General features: G+C 39.3%; 2 protein-coding genes across 6 annotated transcripts in view; one reads left to right on the forward strand and one right to left on the reverse strand.

The window, feature by feature from the left end:
- SLC28A3 (solute carrier family 28 member 3) overlaps positions 1-999 on the reverse strand; it is a 114,656-nt gene extending 113,657 nt beyond the window's left edge. Inside the window, 1 exon segment of the mRNA XM_042447761.1 lies at positions 767-999. Coding sequence (XP_042303695.1) covers positions 767-999 — 233 coding nt within the window.
- NTRK2 (neurotrophic receptor tyrosine kinase 2) overlaps positions 1-22,098 on the forward strand; it is a 414,769-nt gene that overhangs the window by 145,535 nt on the left and 247,136 nt on the right. The window lies entirely within an intron of this gene.

The raw sequence follows: 22,098 nt of genomic DNA on the forward strand, positions 1-22,098 counted from the left end.
AAAGATTCTAAAATGTAAAGATTTACAACTGAGCACCAAAGTTAGAATTGTACAAGCCAGTGTTTTCCCTATTACCATGTATGGTTATGAGAGCTGGAAAGTGAGGGAGCAGATAGAAGGAAAATCAATTCATTTGACCTGTGCTGTTGGAAAAAAGTGCCGAGGTTACTATGGACAGCCCAAAGGACAAACAAATGGGTGCTAGAACAGATCAAGCCTGAAATCTCCCTGGAAGCTGAGATGATAAAGTTGAAGTTATTGTGCTTTGGTCGCATCATGAGAAAGAATGATTCACTGGAAATGACAATAATGCTAGGAAAGGTGGAAGGATGTAGTAAGAGAGGAATGTGTCATGCCGATTGAGTAGGCTCTATTAAAGAGGTCATGGGTATGAATTTAAGGACCTAAGTAGAGCAATGGAGAAGATAGGGGTCTTGGAAATGTCTCATACACAAGGTCAAGTGAGACTGGATCGACTCAAGGGCAGTTCAACAAACAACAACAGACAATCAGGGAAAATATCTTTGTTATTTTATTATTAAAAAGAAGATGGGAAGACTTATTAAAGGACTTCTGGCCCAATCAATTATATAATAAAGGTTTGTGATGTAATAAACAGGGGTAGCAACCTTTTTGACAGGGGGGCCGGTTGGTGTCCCTAGGCGACTGGGGGGGCCGCGTGCCGGGCGGAGCTTCCACCCTCCGGGGGCCAGGCTCCCATCTTTCTGGCCCCTGGGACGGCAAGGGCCCACCAGAGGCCCCTCACTCTCGAGCCCTGCTGGAGGCCAGGGAGGAGTGGCCTCCTAAAGTCCCTCCGCCGCGCCGTGCCGCCGTGCTACCATCGTCGGCTTTTCGTGCTGGTGCCGCCATTTTTGTCGGCAAGTCTCTGCGACCTCCCCCGATGGCACGCGAGATTTTTCGCCGCCTTTTGGGCGAAAGAATGGCGGGCATAGCCCCAGAGGCGCCCAAAATGGCGGCGCCCAGAGCACGAAAAGCCATGATGGGCGGTGGCGGCGGGGCAACAGCATCTAGGGCCAGAGAGGCAGGCTCCGCGCCGCATCCGGCCGCGGGCCGGAGGTTGCCGACCCTGTATAAGCTGGTGTGTGACGGCAAGAATAAAGAAAAGGCATAATAGGCACCACTGTTTTCCCACAGCACAACTAGCACTTTTCTAGAGGTAGTGAAGATCTCATTTGATTGGTGGGAAATAGTGATATTTGATAAAAATAGCCCTTCTTTTTTGATGGTAGCCTCATCGTTTCTTCCATGTGAGACATAATTATTGGAGATGTCTTATGCTTATTTCAGAATAAATGAAATAGATAACTATCACTGATGAAACAGATAATATCAACAAAATACAGTTCTTTGATATCTGTGTTTCACTTTAGGACTGGAAAAATGGGTAATAGAACTCCAATCATATATCAAATGCAGAAAAAATTACAACAAAGCTTTAGTGTTTATAGCCCAGTGTTCCGGCCACACCCACTTTGAAAGCACTTCAGATTTTAACAACTACAACAACAAAACTCAACACAAAATCTAAAAATGTAGTACTTCAATTTGCCAGGGGGAACATATCTCACACTAAGCTCTTCTCTGGGCAGTGTGGAAGGATCATCCAGCACCTCTGTTTTAAATAAAATTAAACCGAGTAATGGAGAGTTTGTACTAACCACTTGGATGATTAGGGCTTTCCACAGCTTCTCTTGGGTATGTGATAGATTTTGGCTTTGTGATGAATGTGAGGTTGCTGAAAAGGACAAAGATACCTAAACATCTGTTACACATTTATAGTGGAGGTGTAAGTATGAGACTAAAGCTTTATTTTTTAAAAAACGTTATAGACAAAATACCATATATCCTCCCCACACGCTAGTCTCCCTGCATTGGGCAGGGAAGCAAAATGGCAATGATCTGCTATCACATTTGAAAGGAATGGGAAACATGTGATCCTTCATTGTTGTCCACTGTTGGATTACAACTACTACTATCCTTTACCACTGGTTGTGTTGGCGAGGAGTGATAGGACTTGTAGTCCAGCAACACCTGGATGGCTGCATTCTTTTCACTCTTGCTATTGTTTGCTTAGCTAGTGGGGTAACAGTTGATGCTGGCTCTCAAACATTACCATGTTGATATTATTCAAGGTAAGTCTGTCATACTCAGCAGCTTCCTCTTGATGCTGTAATACTGTCAGAACCTCTCACTTCTAAGAGCTCAGTAAATCAGTCCTCTGTATTACAACAGCAACCCAAAGAAGTTAACAGTGTGGCATCTGCAGGCAGAACTAACATATTTTTTTAATACAAGCATAGAACAAGCCATGCCCCATCCTGTAAGTTTGTGGACTTTTCCTTGATTTGCTCATAAACCAAAATATGGCCCCCTTCTAATTTGCCTACCCCTCTCACATACTTTCACTTTAGGTTTTTCAAGGTTCTCATGAGACTGTCCTTGATAGGATTCATGCTATGTTCCTCCCACAGATATCTGTGCATTCTCCAGCCAAACAATTATTTTTCTCCAGAGCAAACACTACAACTCTTATCAACTGAACTACCAAGTTTCTATGTGCCAGCTCTACATGTCGTTATTTTAAACATATTTAAATATACTTTATAATCTGCATGGATTACCACTATAAAATAATAACAACAACAAATGTATGAGAGGATCTAACAGAACCCTGACACATACTTAGCTCCTTCGGGTTGGGATGGGAAATTTGAAGAATTCCAAAGGGCATTTTCCATGTCAGAGGGGAGTGAGGTACAGTGGTGAATCCACTCTTGGTTTTAGCCTGAACTTTTCAAAAGCTATACAATATGGTGAACCTATTTGAGGGATAATTTACTGAAACTTGGACAGCTCCAAGGTATGGATGAAAGCTTGGATTGCTGCCTCACTGACATGGAAGTCACCTGCAACTGTTGGTTGAGAGGATCCCCAAGCCCAGGCACTGAAAAAATGTCACTTGAAAAAGGGTGAGCTTCTCATCTGCCAATGGGGCTTCTTCTTCCAGAAGTGGCACATATGTGCTATGTGTGGCTGGGGATGGCCATGCCCATTTACTTTTAGCATCGCTTCTGCTTCTCCAATGATGCCTTAGCCATCTCCTTGTGTGAATGCAGAAATTGTCCAAGTTGTCCGAGTTTTTTAAAAATCCTATAGGATGCTATTTACCACAAAATCTTTTCACATATTCATATATTATAGCACTGGAAAGTTGCATGGGAATACATGATGGTCACATCCCTCTGTTTCTAACTGAGCAGGTAGAGAAGGGAAATCATAACTGCATTTGGTAAAATGAAATTGCAGATGGAACCTGTCAGGTTTATGGGAAAGTGGGTGATGTACAGTACAGTACCTTGTATTTGGATCCTCACATTCTATCCATGGTTTTTGTTATCGCTGTTCTGTGCCTTCAAGTCAACTCTGAACTTTGGTGACCATATCCTATGGTTTTCTTGGCAAGATTTAGGACTTTATTGCACCACCTCTGGTGCCCGACTTACCTCTTCCAAATTTGAGCCAAATTCAGAAGTTACACTGATTTTATCACAGCCCCGTAAGTCGCCTTGGTGGCCATTTTTTCGAATTCCAAATCTTCTAATTGCTTTCCTCTTAGTCCAACAGTTTCCATGACTGAATGAGAATTTGGATGCTGGTCTAAGTCCTAGCCAACACTCAAACTACTGCACCATGCTAGCTCAAATCAATGGTTATAATTTATCAATGTCTGAACAGGGCTACACACTATGGCTATTATCACATAAGGGTTCTATTGTGAGAACAGAGCAAGATACTAGCCTTATTGGTACTTACTGCACAACATAATCTTCATCTCATTGCTGATGTGCATGTCAGTCATTTCTGATGCCTTGTCACTGATGGAGCAAATCTATCAATGATTCCCAATAATGCAGCTATCAAGGTAGTCCCCATCATGTAAGAATCTCTTCCATATCAGTCACATGGCATGAAGGGGCAGAATCTCCTCCTCATCCCCTCTCCTCTTTACTATTTCCAAGCAGGCTAAGCTGTGCTTTTCATTTTTTCATTTTTCTTTTCTTTTTTTCTTTTTTGCTTTAATCCACCACCTGATGTCTCCTCAGTCTCTCTTTTCCCATCCTATGTGCCATCCAATCTCTCCTTTGCCAACCCTCCCACCACCAAATTTCTCCTTTCTCACATTCTCTGCCACCTGATCTCTCCTTTCCCACCCCCCTTTCCACCCAGTTTTTCCTTTCCCACCCCTTCTGCTGCCAGATCTCTCATTTTCCATTCCCCCTCATTGCCCAGTCACTCCTTTTCCACTCCATCCACTGCCTGATCTCTTCTTTCCCATTCTTCTCTGCCTAATCTCTCCTTTTCCATCCCCTAATCTCTCCTTTCCCCCATCCCCTCTGTCATCCAGTCTCTCTTTAGCTCATTCTCTGCTGCCTGATCTCTTCCCACCCCTGCCAGATCGATCTATATGTCCTAAGTAGGGCAGTTATAGGGAGAAAGTAGAAAAGGGGGAGTGCGGATACTGGTGCACCTTATAGTGCAGTGCCATACAAGTATTGAAGCAGAGGTGCAATAAAGATTGCTTCAGTATATTTAAATACGTTTCCATGTGCTTCAAAAACATGATTGCTGCACTGTAGATGTGTTGTATGGTAATCTCCTACATGTTTTGTTCTGATCAGAAATTCCAGACTAGAAGAATCTCCCAACTAGATGGTGACCATACTAGCTGGGGATTCTGGAGTCATTATCTAAAAAAACATTTTCCAAGCTCTGAAAATTACGTGGTTTTAGAGCATGTAAATTCCTAAAATTCATGAACTATGTATGTAAACTGACTCCAAACACCATGCTAACAAAACATCTCTGTCTTCAAATGGCACCCTCCCACCCCAGTATTTGTGACTAAGTTAAGTCATTTGTTAATAAGCACTGATGAACCTTCAGAGTAGAAAAGACTGTCTCCCGCAGTTGTGATTTACTATGGCTTGTATGTACTAGCTAATTACTCACTGGAACTACAAATGCTCAAACTTTATGGTTATGGTGACTGCATGGTGAATTATAGATGACTCTCTATTAGGTAGTGTAATATATGAGATCCTATCAGAAAGAAATGGAGAAATCTAAATGTGAGTTTCCCCATTTTTAATGAATATGAAGGATTGCTATGCATTAACGATCTGCACTCTTGAATCAATCAGAATATTGCAATTTACAAAACGCCAAATGCAAGTGCGGTGCACCGTTATTCATTGATCTAATTATGTTTTCAATTCTTGCTAAAGGGAAGTGTCATAGAGGAGCCACAATGGTCGTGTTAAACAGCATGAATGGAAAATCCAGTTGTAAGCAGTCTGAACAAGCTTGTTTAGATGAGATGGTGGGCAGTAAGCATTTATTTCCCTCTTCCAAAATATGAGAAGATGAGCTCTTTAACAGGCTTACTATGGAGGGGAAAAAAGATAGCTATGGAAGTGACTGTGCAATTTAATTTTCTTTATAGCCAGTTGCCACCAAATAATGCAGAGAATACCTTTTGCGAGATGATTTAAGAATCACAGGTCTGCCTAAATAAAAAGGTCTCTGCCTGCTGGTGAAAAGAGAGTCGAGAGAAGATCAACCGAACATGCCTGTGACAGTAGTGGGACTGAGAGAAAGACCTCGTCTGAAGATTTTAAAATTGGGCCAGATCATACAAGTGGGACAGTCTTTTATATAGTCTAAATCAAGCCATGTCGCAATTTAAAGCTCATAATGAACACTTTGATTTCTGTCTGAAACAGACCAGTAGTCTGTGAAACTGTTTCAGCAGGAGAGTTGTATAATCCCTATAACCAAATCTATTCAGAAGTCTGGGCATAACATTAGAACAAGCTGAAATTTCTGAACAGTTAAAAATGCAGCCCCACATAGAGTATGTTACATTAATTCAAAAGGATGCAATCAAGCTTTGTATCACTGTAGACAGGAATGAGTGACACTGCAGCACTGATTTTATCTGTTCAAATATATACCTGGCCACTTCAAACCTGGGCTTTTAGTTTCAGTTCTGAGTCCAGGAGTACACCCAAGCTGTAAACCTGAGATTTCAGGTGGGGTGAAACTTCCTCTAGGACAAGCTGAACCCCTATTCTCTGGTCTGTTTTACACCAGAGGTCCAGATACACCTTTGTCTTATCTGAATTAAGTTGAAAATTGTTCACTCTCATCCTCGGAGTTAGGTGGGAAGGAGAGATTGAACTGGATATTATCAGAACCTCACAACTTTGAGCCAGTTTTGTGCAGATATTAAACAGCATGGGAGACAGAATCAAGCCCTGAAGAACCATGCAGTCCAAGGGACAGGGTGTTGAACAGGCATCCCTCAGCACTACCTTCTGAGTCCACCTCTCCAAGAAGGATTGGCAATACAGTAGATCAGTGCTTTAAATCCCCATCCTAGAGAGGGGGTCCACAAGGATACTGTGGATGGTGATACTGAAAGCCACTGAAAGGTCCAACAGAACCAAGAGAGACACACTTCCTGTGTCTACTACCCCAGGTAGGTCATCCACCAACATGACCTGTCTCAAATATAAAGAATATTATATTATATTATATTAAGTAATTATATATCTGAAAATAATTTTTAAAAAACAAATTGAATAAAAATTTAAAACCAGTTTTAAAAACCAAAGTTCAAAAGGAACAGCACAGTTTTAATTGCTGAAGTGCCCACTGGAAACTCAGTGAGAAGCTGCATCTCTAACCTCCATCGGAAAGGAGTTTCATTACTGAAATTCCGTTATAGACAAATCTCTGTCTTATGTACCCATGTGCTAACCTCTTGGTCAGAGATACACAGTAGGAACTCTACTGAAGATCTGAAATTCTGGATAGGCTCATACTAGAGGAGGCCTCCAAGAAAGATTTGTGCAACTTGCAGAGAGGTTTAATTATGCCACCTTTTGACTGATATGATACGATAGACTGAATCCTCACTTGGTCTTGGAAATTTACTGGATTACCTTGGGCAAGACACACTCTCTGAGCCTCATATGAATCTAGTGGCAGCCTTCCTCTGAACAATTTTACCAAGAAAACCCCATGAGAGTGGGCTATTCACCATCTTTCACCCCAATTCACCTCACAGGCTTCCTATGTGAATAATAATTTGGAGGAAGATCATTCATGTTCATGTATACCATCTTGAAGGAAAAACAGCTACACATAGAAGAGTGAGATCTCTTATGGAAAATATCATTTAACAATATAGAATTCCTAGCAAAATGTCCTTACTGTGTTTAACTGTGCTTTGTATTTGTAAAATATTACTAGGTGATGGAAAGTCCATAGAAACATGAAGTTTCAGATCTTGTCAATATAAGCAGAAGGTCAATACCTAGCCTTGTATTTAGAAGTCTGCCATCCTTCATCTGTCATAGCCATGTGTTCTAAGCTCATCTTTGCTTGTAGCCAGGGTCAGCCCATGATATTTTGCTGCCAGCAGCAATTTTACCTGCCTATCTATCAAAGTAATATAGTATATAATATCATCCAGGTAAATTTGTCAGCATGGTGTAGTAGTTTGACCATTGGACTACAACTCTGGAGATTCAGTTCACCGATCTGTCATGGAAACCCACTGGATGACCTTGGGCGAGTCACACAGCATGAGAAAACCCTGTGATCGAATCACCTCAGTGTTTCCATAAGTTGGATATTTCTTGAAGGCATACAACACCAGCAACAAATTTGGCACACGAAGCAGAAAACCCCACAAAGATCTCTCTCTATTCTTGGCTCAGCAGTCCAACAATAACACATTTCAGAACTCTTCCAGAGGACACAAGAGCCTGCTTCCTAGTACAGACGTCTCACTCTCCTTAATGGCAAGACCATCCTAGAGTTTTAAATTAGTGCATTAACAATAATGTGTTATTATTAATTCATTGGGTAGTGTGGGTCGAATAAGAAGGGATAACAATATTACATTTCATTTTTAACTTAACAAGGGCCATACTTGCCAATTTTTTGGCATGAGTGAATAGTAGTAGTTTTTTTTTTAAAGTCATATTTTTCTATCAGTATCTTTGATCAGTGACCAGCAATTGGAGATCAGGAACTATTGCAGATCTGGGAAAGTTTTTTTTAAATGACATGAAATCTAATTTGTACACCAGGAACCTTTCCCATGTAGCAGGACCTCTAGTATGTGGATTGATAAGGTTTTGTATTAAACGGAGAACTGGTGTGCACATTGGTAAAGATTTTTTAAAAATGGAATGATTAATGAAATGATTAACATAATTAAAATGTTCCACTAGTAATGTTAACAAGCATGATTTTTTTTTAAAATCACTAACAATAAATGGATTTTTAGAAAGCTAATGTTTCTAGCTCTGGACTAGTCCTGATTGTAACCATTCCCTTAACAGTGCAGTAGATTTCCATGAGTACATATCCGTCTTGAGAAATACACATAAAGTTGCTGATTTTAAGCAACTTTATCTGCACTGTATTGAATGCAATAGCAAAATGTTAAAGGTCATGGGAAATCATGGTCCTTCTGATGGAAAAAATGCAGCCCCTCCCTTTCTCATTAATGATAAGAATGATAGTTGTAGCGCACTCTAGCACTGCTGCTGAAAAAACCTTGTGATCTGAAGGCCTGGATGTTTTTGGCTGATCCTTGGTGCAAGAGCCCTGATTTGAAGAGAGTGTATGTGTATACATACATTCTCCTTGTTGTTTTAATTTGAATGACATGCTCCAAGTAGCTGTGGTTGATGCTTAATGTATCTTGCTCAAGAATATCACCAGTGTTTTCCTCGTGTGACTTCACCTAGGGCCATCATGTACAGTAGTCTCAGGTTTTGGCCTTGAAACTTGCAGGAATTGGGATGGTACTAATATAGCAATCCTATCTACAGTTCTACAGTACATGGCATAGTAAGGGATGCTAAGGATGGAGGAGTTGCAAACAATTATACATTTCAGGCTTTTATTCTCTATGCAAATATAGATGAGCATCCATCTAGTATAGTGGAGAGAGAACATAGATCCTGGGGAACTTTAAGAGATCAGCATCTTCCAAGTGGTTGGCACACAAGTAGATGAAATGTAAAAATAGAACTCTCCTGACTACAGTGTACCTAAGTTGACTGGCAAAATGTGATTTCTCTGCCATCGTAAGTTCACCAATGAAAATATTTCATATCTAATGAAGCCCTGCTTCTACACAATGAAACAAAGACCTAGAACAGTCTTGGCAGAGCTGGTCCAAGACAGTTTCTTTCTTGAGACAAAAGACAATGCGGTATCTTCACACCAACTACGGAAGCAAAATGGCAACTGACGCTACTTCAACACTGACAATAGGACACCACAATACCAAGGGCTACTTTAGGGAATACAAGATACACTATGTAGCACATTCAGTTGTGTCTTTAAATGGTCAGGTGACTCAACAGGGCTGGAGAAGGGAGCCTGCCAATACTATATTCCTCCAATTATCTGCCACCTGAGACATTGCCACACTCAGCCTTATGGAGGAATCTGGACTTATGGCTACTTTTTCAACGCCATTTCAACAGATAACAAAATGCTTGCTATGTATAGGCATGTTATAACATTTGGCATCATCCTACATTTGTCTGTGGTAGCAGAATATACTGTCAACTGGCTAGTATGTGGTGTGTCTTGGCCACAATGGATGCATGTACTGCTTAAGAATGTCAGATGCTTGGAAAACATGCACTGTGAGTTTGCTGTTAGAGACATCCTGTGCAGCTCAGACCAAGGTTATTTGAAGAACTGTAATCTGCTATACAAATCTGTCAATGTTTTGAGACCTTCTGGGAGGTCCTACCACACTCACAGGTGCATTTGGTGAGAACTTGAGACAGGGCCTTCTCAGTGACTGTTCCCAGACTTTGGGACTGCCTTCCCAAAGAAGCTAGACTGGGACCATCCTTACTATTGCCCAACAAGTAAAGAAAACCATCTCATTTCAGCAGGTCTTTGAGAACTGACTTTTTAAAAAGGAGAAACAGTATAAAGTGCTGGAATTTTTAATGGTTATTGTTTTTAACTGCCTTGATAGTTTGATTGTTTTTTTTAACTTTTGTATCCTGTGAATCTTTAACTGTGTTAGTTTTAATTGTTGTTAAGATGTCTTGAGTCCCTTACTGGGAAAAATATATTATAACAATAAATATAATAAATAAATAAATAGCTAGCATGTGAGGTCTCAACTATCTGTCTGGCTTCCCCCTCCACATTTCTATAGGTGTTTCAGAAGAAATGGCACTGGGATGGTTTTAGCAGTGCTAGGTTGCTTCCACGTTTTGATTTATGGGTCTCTAGGATTTGCTGCTGCTGGCGCTAAACTGGGCTATCTTGCGTACTTTCTTTGCCATATGTGCTCCTGAAGGAAAAGTACAAAGATGGTTTTGTATCCCCACACATAAATCCAAGCACTTCTGCTTAATGGAGTTGTGAATCAGGATTTAACTTGCACATTGGAAATAAGATTATTGAATGAAACACTCAGGACAGTCAGTTTAAAGAGGCTGTAGCAATGAAAAGAAAAACACAACACTGCTCCACAGCCCAAATTTATTATTCAGGCTTATTCAGAAATGTCTCATGTACTATGAGCAGAGCCATTCAAGGATGCCATTTTTTAAAAATTTTGACAGGAAGCACAGGAACTTTGGAGTAAATTCTATTGCACTCAGTAAAGCTAATTAAGATTATACTGGTAGTCACACTGGCGCCTTCCAGTAACACTTGAGTCACCTGTCTGAAACTAGTGTTTCTACAAAAACTTAATCTTTCAAGGAAAAAATAGATTAAAAAATTCTTTTGGATTTGCTGATCTCCACTGCCTTGGTGTTGTTATCTGATCAATCTTACTGACATTTCAGCAAAGAACTGCATCCACAAACCTTTCCAGCCAATCACTCAGTGCCTGTTGCTGGATTTTATCCCTGAAACATTTTATGCCTCAGAAACACTTAAAGGTACCTAGAAAGTGACACACACAGACACACACACACACACACACACACACAGCCTACTGAGTAAACGACAGCATACTTTTCTCAGATGTGAACTGGTTGAAAATGTGACTAAGTTTAAAGAGAGAGCCAGAGTAGTGTAGTGGTTTGAGCATTGGACTAGGACTCTGGAGAACAGGCTTCGAATCCCAGCTCAGCCATAGAAATTTACTCAGCCTCAGAGGATGGCAATGGCAAACCCCCTCTGAAGAAAGTGACCAAGAGAACCTCATGATAGTTCACCTTAGGGTTGTCATAAGTTGGAAATGATTTGAAGGCACAAAACAACAACAACAACAACAACAACAACAGAATGTACTTTCAAAACTGATTTACAAATGGTATCTTACACCTGTTTTATTGGTTCATATTACCAAAATTATACCCCTTAACTATTGGAGGAGGTGCATCTCCAAATATCATATGTTGGGTTTTTTTTTCCAAGCGGTGACTCAGTTCTGGTCTGAAGGAGTGGAAATCATTAATACTATTACAAAGCAAGCAGTGAATGTATGTCCAAATTTTCAGTTGTTCTTAATGTACAATTTACAACATAAGCACAAAGATTTTTTTTCCCTTAAAAATACAATACTAAAAATAGCTTTTAACTGAAAGATGGGTAATTTCTGTATCCAAAGTTAATAGAAAAGGATGTGAAATACGCAACTAACAGAGAAGCTCATATACAATGAGAAGGCAATAAAAGGATACATCTCACACATTTTTTTCAAAGATAAATGGATTACCTTCATTAATTACATCAACAATGCATCACAATATCATCAAAAATTTCAACATCTTATCCAAGACTCTGGTTAAGTGCTTTAATATGTAGTGAAGTTACTAACTGACATGAAATCTAAATGGATAGACCAGATCTCTTCCGGCAGGCCTTCCCAGATTGTCTAATTGTTCCATGATAATGATGTAGGTTGCCCTTGTCCCAAGATGCCTCATTTTAATTATGTTTTAACTGGTTAATTTTATTCATTTGAATGTATTTTCTGATGTTGCATTAGTTTTAATTGGGAGTAAGGGGATCATGTTATCTTATTATGTTGTTTACAGTTTGGGGAGAAGCGGGCTATAAATAAATATTTATTATTATTATTGTATTGTATTTTAATTGTGTTGGATATTTTTTTAAAAATGAAAAAAGAGACCATGCTTTTGTGGTAGTTTATCTCATTATCTTCTTTATCATTTTCACCATCTATACCTTACCCTACTTCTGCCCCTGAACTGGGACTGATAGATACAGTGGTGCCTCGGGATATGAAATTAATTCGTTCCGCCATTCCTTTCGTAACCCGAAAATTTCGTAACCCGAAATACTCCGTTAGAACTGGAAAGCCTATAGCAGCATTTGAATTTCGCGCCGAAATGAATTTCGTAACCCGAAAAATATTTCGTAACCCGAAACAGTTTTTGCCAATCCGACTTTTTCGTATCCCGGAAATTTCGTAACGCGATCATTTCGTATCCCGAGGCACCACTGTATAAAGAATGTAAAGCTTCATTAATATGAACAATTATACTTTGGACTACAACTCCCAGAAACCCTAAGCTGGTTAGAAAACTGTGGGAGTTACAATCCCCCCCGCCCCCCAGTAATGTTTCCAAACTCTGGATAAATGCCACTTAAGTTGGTGAGAGCCCAATATGTTTTCCATTTGCCAATAATGTACCCTTGGCCCTTCACAGCTTGAACGTATTCAAAAGTATATAAATTAGAAAAGCAAACCTTGATTTTACCATTTTATACAAAGAACACCATTTTACTATCCAGTGCAATGGGATTTTAACATCCACAGTTCTTTGTATCCATGGGGGGGGGGGGGTGTCCTGGAACCGATCCCCAGATACCCCAGGTTCTTTATACAATTTTGCGTGGATGTAGCCATGATGATCTTTCTAGATTTTCATTAAGGCAAAGTCATTTCATGGCTGGTAGGCACAAGCAGGTTGCCTGGGATGAGAACATGGACTGACTGTCACTAAAGTAAAGATAATCTCACTGATCTGCTGCAGAAAACAGGATCAGACCTATATAGGTCTTGAATACTGTATAACTAATTATCAAGAGTGCTTCTGTGTTCAGTTTAGGTCTTTCTGCTTTTTTGGCCTAAATCCAATGGCTAATTCCAGTTAGCATAGACCCACTGAATCAATAGGTACTTGGTATATATATTCCATTGAATGAATGAGTCTGTTCCTTCCGTACAATCCGCTCTGTACCCTCAGATCCTCTGGGAGGAATTTGTTGCAGTCCACAAAGACCAGATTGACGGCGAACTCCCAGAGGACTTTTCCCACGATCGCTCCCACTTTATGGAATGGCCTGCCAGACGAGATCCTTCAAATTGCCAACCATGAGAGCTTCAAGAAAGCTGTCAAGATGGATCTCTTCCGGCAGGCCTTCCCAGAATAGATCCCGGCCATGTAACGCTCCCTCCACAGTCATATACAAGTAAGACTCTGCCCACCGTTATTTTATTATTGTAGTATTGTTTTTAGATTTTTATCGTCTGTAATTTTAATGGATGGAATTGTTTAATCCTTTTTTAAGGGGGGGGGGAATTGTACATATTATATTTTTTAAAAAAGGTTGTACGCTGCTTTGATTGTGGAAACAAAAAGCGTGATATAAATTAAAGTTTTATTTATTATTTATTATCTGTTCTAGTTAGATGTGAGCCTCTATCTATCTATCTATCTATCTATCTATCTATCTATCTATCTATCTATCTATCTATCATCATCATCATCATCATTATTATTATTATTATTACTGATTTACTAAAAATTATTTTAGGGTCCTAATAGGTGGAAGAACATCTCAAGGTGGTGTATAAAATAATAATAATAAAATCAAAAAAGAAAGCTCAATACATAATATAATTTAATCATAACCATAGTAAAAAACTTAATAGAAACACAAGAAAAACGGGGCTTCATTTCAGAATCCTCACAGTTGCTTCCCCCCCATAAGCAGAACAATGTTCTCTGATACCAGGAGAAATGAGACTGAATTACATTGATTTTTTTTATAATATAGTCAGAATTTGGGAAATTTGAATATGTACTTATGTGACAAATGCATATTTAACTTAACAATGATTAATGGAACAGTGGCATCAGACAGAAAAATGTAAAGCCATCTGGCTGATCCTCAGTTATGGTTATTACCCCGAAAGCTTAGCATCTTTTCTATTTTTTCTCCAACAAATATATTAGTTGTTTTTTCAGGTGCTGCCTCCAAGGCTACATCCTCTAGCGAGTTTAGTCCCTGGTGATTAGCTTAAATATGGACTTCTATTTGATCTTTTCCCCACATTACGTGCACTGTCCCATACTGTTTAATTTCCAGGAACAAGATGAAAGAACATTCATTGGAATACACTGAAACCAATAGAGCAGAATATCTTTAGTATAACAATGCTCTTATTTTGATGGGAGCTGGTTATGGGTCTAGATGAAATCACTTTGAAGATGCTGTGTCAAAGTTTAGCAAAATAGTCCCAAGTATTTTTATCATGTCAGTGGGAGAGAATTTGCATTTCAGCAGTGTCCCTGGTGAAAGGGTAAGGAGATCCAAAAGGTGGAAGTTCAAGATAAAATAGAGAACATTATTAAGCAAAGGATGAATACAATGCCAAAGAAAACAGACAAGAGGCCCCGGGCAAGGAAAGTAGATCTGTACCTCCTTGCAAAATAAAGAAATTAATTTGGAAGTATTCAGGAATGAATGTACTTTCTTCATGCTGATTGCCAATTATGTACAAAATAAACAGTGACACAGATAGTTTTCTTGCCCTTTGTGAACCTAAGTGCAGCATAATGAATTTACAGACTGGCTCGTTTTTCACAAACCAGCTTTATCTGGAAGCCTTACTGATAACCAAGTCAGAGTCCAATGATTTATTCATACAGCTCTATGATACATTTTAGTACTTAGTCTCCACACTGGGTCTAGCAGTGTTCATCTGTTGTGTGACAAAATCCACAAAGTCATCCAAAAGTTCTGTGTGGGGCTGCTATAACTAGTAAGAGAAGGTGAAAATCCTGTGGAAATAAACAGATTGTTTTATTCTGAGTTTGAAAAGGTTCCTTTCTAGGAGCTGGACTCCCAGAATCTCCTAGTTGGCATAGCCAGCAACCATGCTGACTGGGGGAATTCTGGGAAGTGTAGTCCCACAACTTAACTTTTTCAAGCTCTGGTTTTATTATGTGGTCAGCATATATGTTCAAAACATTAGAGCTTTAGTAACAAATCAAATGTCCTTCAGAAAACAGAACAGAAATGTAACTGACACGCATTTAAGTAATTTAGGGCTCAATAATCATTGCAGATGTAAGCAGAAAAGGTGACCCAGCAGGATTTCAAAGGGGATCATTTTCCAACAGTAAAACACCCCCATTTGACAAATAGTCTTGTCTGGAGTCACAGTAGTTTGTGTGTCCAAAGGCAGGCGTGAGACATCATGAGTACTTCAACTTGTTTATTGTTAATCCTCAGGGTCTGATACTTCTTTGCCGCTTTTCAGAAAAAAAAGTTCTCAGAGCAGTTTACATACCAAAACAATTCAAATGGCCTAAAACATCTTAATGGTAATTTTCATTGCCATTTAATGTCTGGCTTCTTTCCTGAATAGGACATTGCTCAAGTCTTTTCAATCTGTCTTCTATAGAGAGGGTATCATTAGCTGCCAGTTTGCTGAAACCACAGGAGCCCATTGGGAATAGTGATATATATGTCGTACTTACTCATTCTTCTTACTATTTTTGCAGATGTTGTGGCCTTGGGGGGGCCTGTGGCAGTGATAGGAGCTGCTAGGACCTGAGGTGGGAGCATATGAGTTGTGTGTAGGTGCCCCATGTTGTGAATCACTGAACTGCTTATTGCACCATCTATCTGCAGTTTAGCAATGTTAGGCCATGGACTAAGCCTGCCCACTCCAAGGCCTTGGATTCTTCTTGACAGAAAGGATACTAGGGTGGATCTTTATTCTAGTTCTGCCTTGACCTCTAGCCACAAGGAATCTGTGTGTGCTGCCATATGGGTGTCATATGGCATGGCCAGATGTCATAACTGCAAAGGAGGTCAAGGCACTGCAAAATGTAGGACATTCAAGAAAAATGTTGGACATTACAAATAAAAGGTAAAACACTATATAAATATAAATTCATGTTTCTTAGTCATACTCAGAATGGAAGGCATTTTGACATTTCTTCTGGACAGAAGGTTGAAATGTAGAACATGCCCTGGATGTCATGTCACCTTGGTGTCACATCCTCAGCTCAGAGGCTAGGAAGACTCTGAGTCCAATGATAACTGGTGATGTCACTGTCGAGAAAACCCCGATATCCTCATACCCTTCTAAGCCAGAGACAGTAGCTTGGACCTCATGCTCCAAGGAGAAGCCACATGACTTCTTCTGTCTATCTGCCATTCAAGAATAAGATGCTACAAAAATAACTTTGGGCCCATTAAGGACTACAGCTGACATCCGGTGAAGGGGCAGAGCATCTGAACGTTCTGGGCCATTCAGCCTCTTTAAGGCTCTAGTTGGCTACAGGCTCTTGCTGGGAAAATAGAACCCCCTATGATGGAGCAGTCCAGTCAAACATTCCCTGCAGTATGCTGTCCAGGGTCCTGACCGAAACCTTTCCTTGCTGTGGGCATTCTCTACCTCAGTAGTTCTCCATCTTGGGTCCTCCAGGTATACTGGCCTTCCTCTCCCAGAAGTCCTTGTTGGCTTGGTTCAATTATTAGGGATTCTGGGAGCTGAAGTCCAAAACACTTGGAGGAACAAAGACTGAGAACTACTGCACCTAGCTGAGACAGGGTCATTTGTGAGTCCTTGTGCTATAGCAGAGGTTGGTAACTGCAGCCAGCACGGGTAATTTTTTGCCATCATGGTGACCCACACCAAATGATTGTGCAGCTGTGGACTGGCCATACATTAAATGCAGAAGTTACTTTTTATTGTGACCTCAGGGTTTGAGTCTGTTTCAAGCTTCTAGAAGGGTTTAAAGAGGGAGTACTTGGAGTTAATCTGCCACTCTTGGAAGTCTCTGAAAGTGACAGTTGAGCTTATTTGTCATTTGTGGTGTGATTTATGAATAAAAACACTGCTTCTAGGCATGAAGTTGTTACTGCCTTTTTGAAGAAGGACATTCAAAAGTTGCCTTCTGGTTAACTATTTCCCCCGTCCCCATCATCTGTGGAGAAAAATCTAACAGAAATATGAAAATACTGTATGCATTGCTTGTGTGCAAGGGGTAGGAAAATCAGTCAGATTCATTTCTGATGCATTTTGATTTTTAAACCTCAAATATTTTTCCATCCAAAATAGAATTTAAATTTGCATATTTTGTACATACTTTCATCCCCCTCCTTCCAAACAAACAAACAAACAAACAAAAGTTCTCACACATCTGCACTAACCCGATTTCACAGATATAGCTGTTTCTGGAAAATCCCAGCTGTCCATGGCTTTTCTCAGTACTTGGAAGTGACTAATTAAAAGTACCTGTAAATGAGAAAGTCCCCTACTCTGTGCTTTTCTGATTTGCTTAAATCACAATCACTCCTCAAGCTGGTTTGTTATATTAAAGAGAAAGTCTCCTCTCTCTATTTATATTTCCTTTTATTCCTTGCCTACTTTCAACAGCATCTCTCCTATCGTTTTATGGGTCTACAATAACTTAAGTTAATGCCAAAGATTGTTAAGTGCATGCCTTCTAAATTTTTAACAAGAATAAAAGTTTACCCAGGGAGTGCATGAGATTGTTGAATCATGTGGATTTGTGTGAAAAATAAACTCTGAATGTTTTACATGCAGGTTTAAATATTTTATCAGGAGTCACAGATGCTGTTGATTTCCCTTTCCTTGAAGCATCTGCTCTTTAAATTAAAAAAAAAAAATATCAACACCCTCTCAAATATTTATACGAATGTGCACACCAATGTTTTCCATAGCTTAAAGCTTGGGGACCCTATCAAATGCAATTTGATTTGTGGAAGATTATAACCTATTCCTCCAAAAGAACAAGGAAGGAACTCTCTTTCATCACACTTCTTTAATCAATTTTATTTAATTCAGATGGCCAAATAATTGGATCTCCCTTTAGATTTCAAATGTGTGTTTGCTCTCAAGGTCCAGTTCTTTAGGGAGCACAGTTTAAGTGAGTCTTGATGTTAATTTTCCAGAAGTGGTATCAATGAAGCACCTGAAAAACTAACATGTTTAGTTTGGTGGCACCTGAAAAACTAACATCTTTATTACAGCACAAGCATTTGTGGACTGCAACCTAGTTCATCAGACACACTATGTGTTCCCTCAAATTGGCAGATTTATATATCCAAGTTCGGTTGGATGAGGCTTGCAAACAGTTCAAAATCACAGACAGTAATAATTTCCTTAACAGTGGCATTTGGGCACACAAATATTATTTGCTCAGAAATGGAAAGAAAATATAATTCCATCGTCAAGTGGCTGGCTGCTATAACTTAAGGATCTTGCGGAAGTGGACAGGTTTACAATACTAATCAAGGATAAAATGACAACTAACTTTGAGAAGGACTGGCCAAAAGTAATAGAATTTTGAAAAAAAGAAATGGGGGTGAAACATCTACTATAAACTTTGAGGAACAATAAGAGATAAGACACACACACACACACACACACAGTTATAGGATTGAGATATGTATTAAGGACAAGGCAAAACTGGTAATTGGTAAATATGTAGATTAACATAGATATATTGATATCAAGGTATATATGAATTTATTATTATTATTATTATTATTATTATTATTATTATTATTATGTATATAAATGTCAGAAAGCACTGAAGAGAACAGATAAGGAAGTAGAAAAAACATTGAGGATGAAGTAATAATGAAATGTAAGTAAAAAGGACATCTAAAATCAAGTTTGTGAGGGGGAGAATTAAATTGAGAGAATTGTTATGTGTACTTTTTGTGTGGTTGTCAATTTTTTTTAGCTGTCTGTTCTGTATGTGTAGGTTTTTGTTGTTTAAATTTGTTTTTATGATGAATAAACATGATTTACACACAGAACTTTGTTGAGTGAGAATACAGAGACCATTAATACATGTAGTGTTCTTTTAAAAATTCTTGTGCTTAGTTTTGATTGTCTGATGCACCTGCTGTATAATGTTATTGTACACTATCATTCTGCTTGGCTTTTATTATACCTGACTTGCTCTGCATTTGAATAACCCCTTTGGCATAATATCCAAAAGGTTTTAAGTTGCTGGAGTTGTCTCCTAGTCTGAGTGCTGCCATGCACTATAGGGTGGTCTCATAGTCCATTGGCACACCTCCTGCTTTCCACTGAGATGTCCTTCACAGAAGGTATAGCTGTTGAGTTGGATTGTTTGAAACTTAGCACCATTGCAATGTGTCCCTGAAAGTTCTCTTTTTTTATCTGACTGAACACCAGTAGGTGCAAGATAATGGCACAGAGATAGCTGTAATTAATGCATCAGAGTTCAGGGTCAGATTGTATCAGAATGCCAATGTTTTCCTTTTCTTCCAGATTTTGACTTCAGCTGTTACTACTGTGTTTGTTTTCTGTCTTACATGTTTTTGCACTGGAATTTCAGCAGTACTGGATGCAGCTTTGCCCTCTTTCATTTTTGGCCTATGGTCTCAATTGCTCTTGCCGCAGCTTTTGCTAGCTCGTTTTTCTCAAGCCGGCATCCTTTAAAACTTCTCCTTTCAATAGGAGCCATTGCTCTGGAAAACAATTATGCCACTGCCATGCTTAAGGAAGTCTGTCACCTAGTGACTGAAGATGGCACTGTAGAATGCTACTACATTAAAAGTAACTAATGTGTTCTACAAATCAAATAACAGAAAAGAGTACTCCCTAAGATCCAGTTAATATCCAATATCAAGTTTATGGTGTTTAGGCCTTACAGTGCTGGAGCTATGGTGCACACACACTTCTCTTTTACTAGGTAAATGCTAGGTAAAACCAATATGTTGTGGTTTGTTGTGAGCTAGAAAAGTATGATGATTGTTCTTTCTAAAAGAAATATAAACAAGTTATACTCATGAAGAAACAGGCAGAACTGAAAATATTTGTGGTATTGCTATGAAGTCCAGTTGAAAGGAAGCCAGGATTTGAATAATTAGGCAGTCAGGTTATCTGACTACCAACCCCCCCTCCCTCCAAGATTGAAATACAGAAGGTAAAGTGCATTATGGGATTCTTGCCCATGGAAATATATATATTGTTAGGCACTAGTGATGACCTTAGGTTCATTCCATGTACAGAGTTGCATTACATGTTTTTGGAGACAACAGTTGGAATTCATCTACCTTTCTAGTTGGACTTAAATTTGCCAGAAACAGAACTGAGTAGTTTCACAATGTCTATATTCAGTAAGAAGCTACTGTTACATTACTGCATCAAGGAGCTAGCAAAGTGTCTGTTGTGCATTGAGACTGATGTACAATGGGACCTAATGTACAATGAGACCAATATGCATTGGAAACTGGTTAGGGGCTGCTGATCACATCAGTAGAACCCACTGTGCATCAGGACATTCTCGCTGGTCTCCTGATATGTATCTTTGCAATTCACTAGGAGGATTACTTAGCACCTTCCTACATAGCTAAGTATACATAAAGTTATATAACTCAGACTGCAATACATAACTACAGCTTAGCTTTTTTACTCTTGCATGCTTGCCTCACCCATAGGCCTAGTTATGGATGATACTTCACATTTAGTACAGTAACTTATGCTGATCTTTCATGCAAAGTAGTTTAATTTTCTTGGGAGTAAAAACATGTCCTTAATTAATTCTTTAAAATTAATGAATCCCATGGAACTTTAAAAAAACACAGCTCAAAAAGCAAACGGTACTGCACAGTACTTTGTGCACTGTCGCTTTGAAGCTTTGAAGCTATCAAGTTATAGCAGAGCCAAGACATCAGTGACATAGCTTATAAAGGGGTGGGGATGCTGTCCACAGAATTTTACGCTAATACTTTATGTCTGGACTACCAGCAATACAACAGCTTCTCATTTATTAATGATGATGTCAGCTTTATGCTGTAGTCCAATTTGTAATCTAGAGGCTGAACCACTGAGCTTCTAACTAAGGGTAGGAGAATATCATCCTACAGTGAGAAGCAACATTTAACATAAAGATAACCATGAGGATTTCAAACACTTTCCTCTATCCATAAGCAAATTTAATTAGCACTTAAAGAGGTCCTGCTGTTTTAATCCTTTACTGTCATACAAGTTTTAAGCTTAATAGGAAAGCTGTATAAAATATGCAAGAGGTGGAGAAATGCATAGAAACACAATCTAACCAGGGATCCTGATCGTTTTCACACAGCAGTACATAGGTACTTTCCAAAACTTATTTACACTATTGTTTTGGGCAGTGGTGGCTGGAAGATCCCCTGTGGTAATTCTGTTCACAATTTATAATTTCAAGGAGCTATCCAAAATAGGTTCAGCACATTGGACAGCAAGGTCTTGACTAAAAATTAGAGCAGTCACTGTCCCATGAACAAAGGAACTCCCAGCTACCCCTGCTTTTGAGGTTGATTGCAGCAGAATGGTCTTGAGAATGTGAACCAAATTCCATTAAAATCAGTGGAAGAAAGCACAGTTGGATTGGCTTGCCCTTAGTGATGCATCTAGCTATGGGTGACAGGCTTTGGACTTATGGGGTCCACTTATTTTCTTCCCCAAGAATCTTGAAGTCTATTCCTCCTATACAATTGAAAACCTGAAACCTTTGAAGATCTACAGCACCCAATAGATCTTGACCATTCATTTACTTGTTCTTGATAAAGAGCAGAAATTGGAAAGCTTACATTTTTAGACTGCAACTCTCATGGGTAATGCAGGTCGGGGGATTTTGGAAGCTGTAGTCTAAAAAAACCACTCCCATTTCCTCAACATCTGATAAAGAGTACCTCTGCATGTCCCCACCTAGAGCTTTATTTCTTTTCTTTTTTCTTTTCTTTTGGAAA

Source organism: Sceloporus undulatus, chromosome 2 (genome assembly GCF_019175285.1).
Source record: "Sceloporus undulatus isolate JIND9_A2432 ecotype Alabama chromosome 2, SceUnd_v1.1, whole genome shotgun sequence".
NCBI classification, from domain to species: domain Eukaryota; kingdom Metazoa; phylum Chordata; class Lepidosauria; order Squamata; family Phrynosomatidae; genus Sceloporus; species Sceloporus undulatus.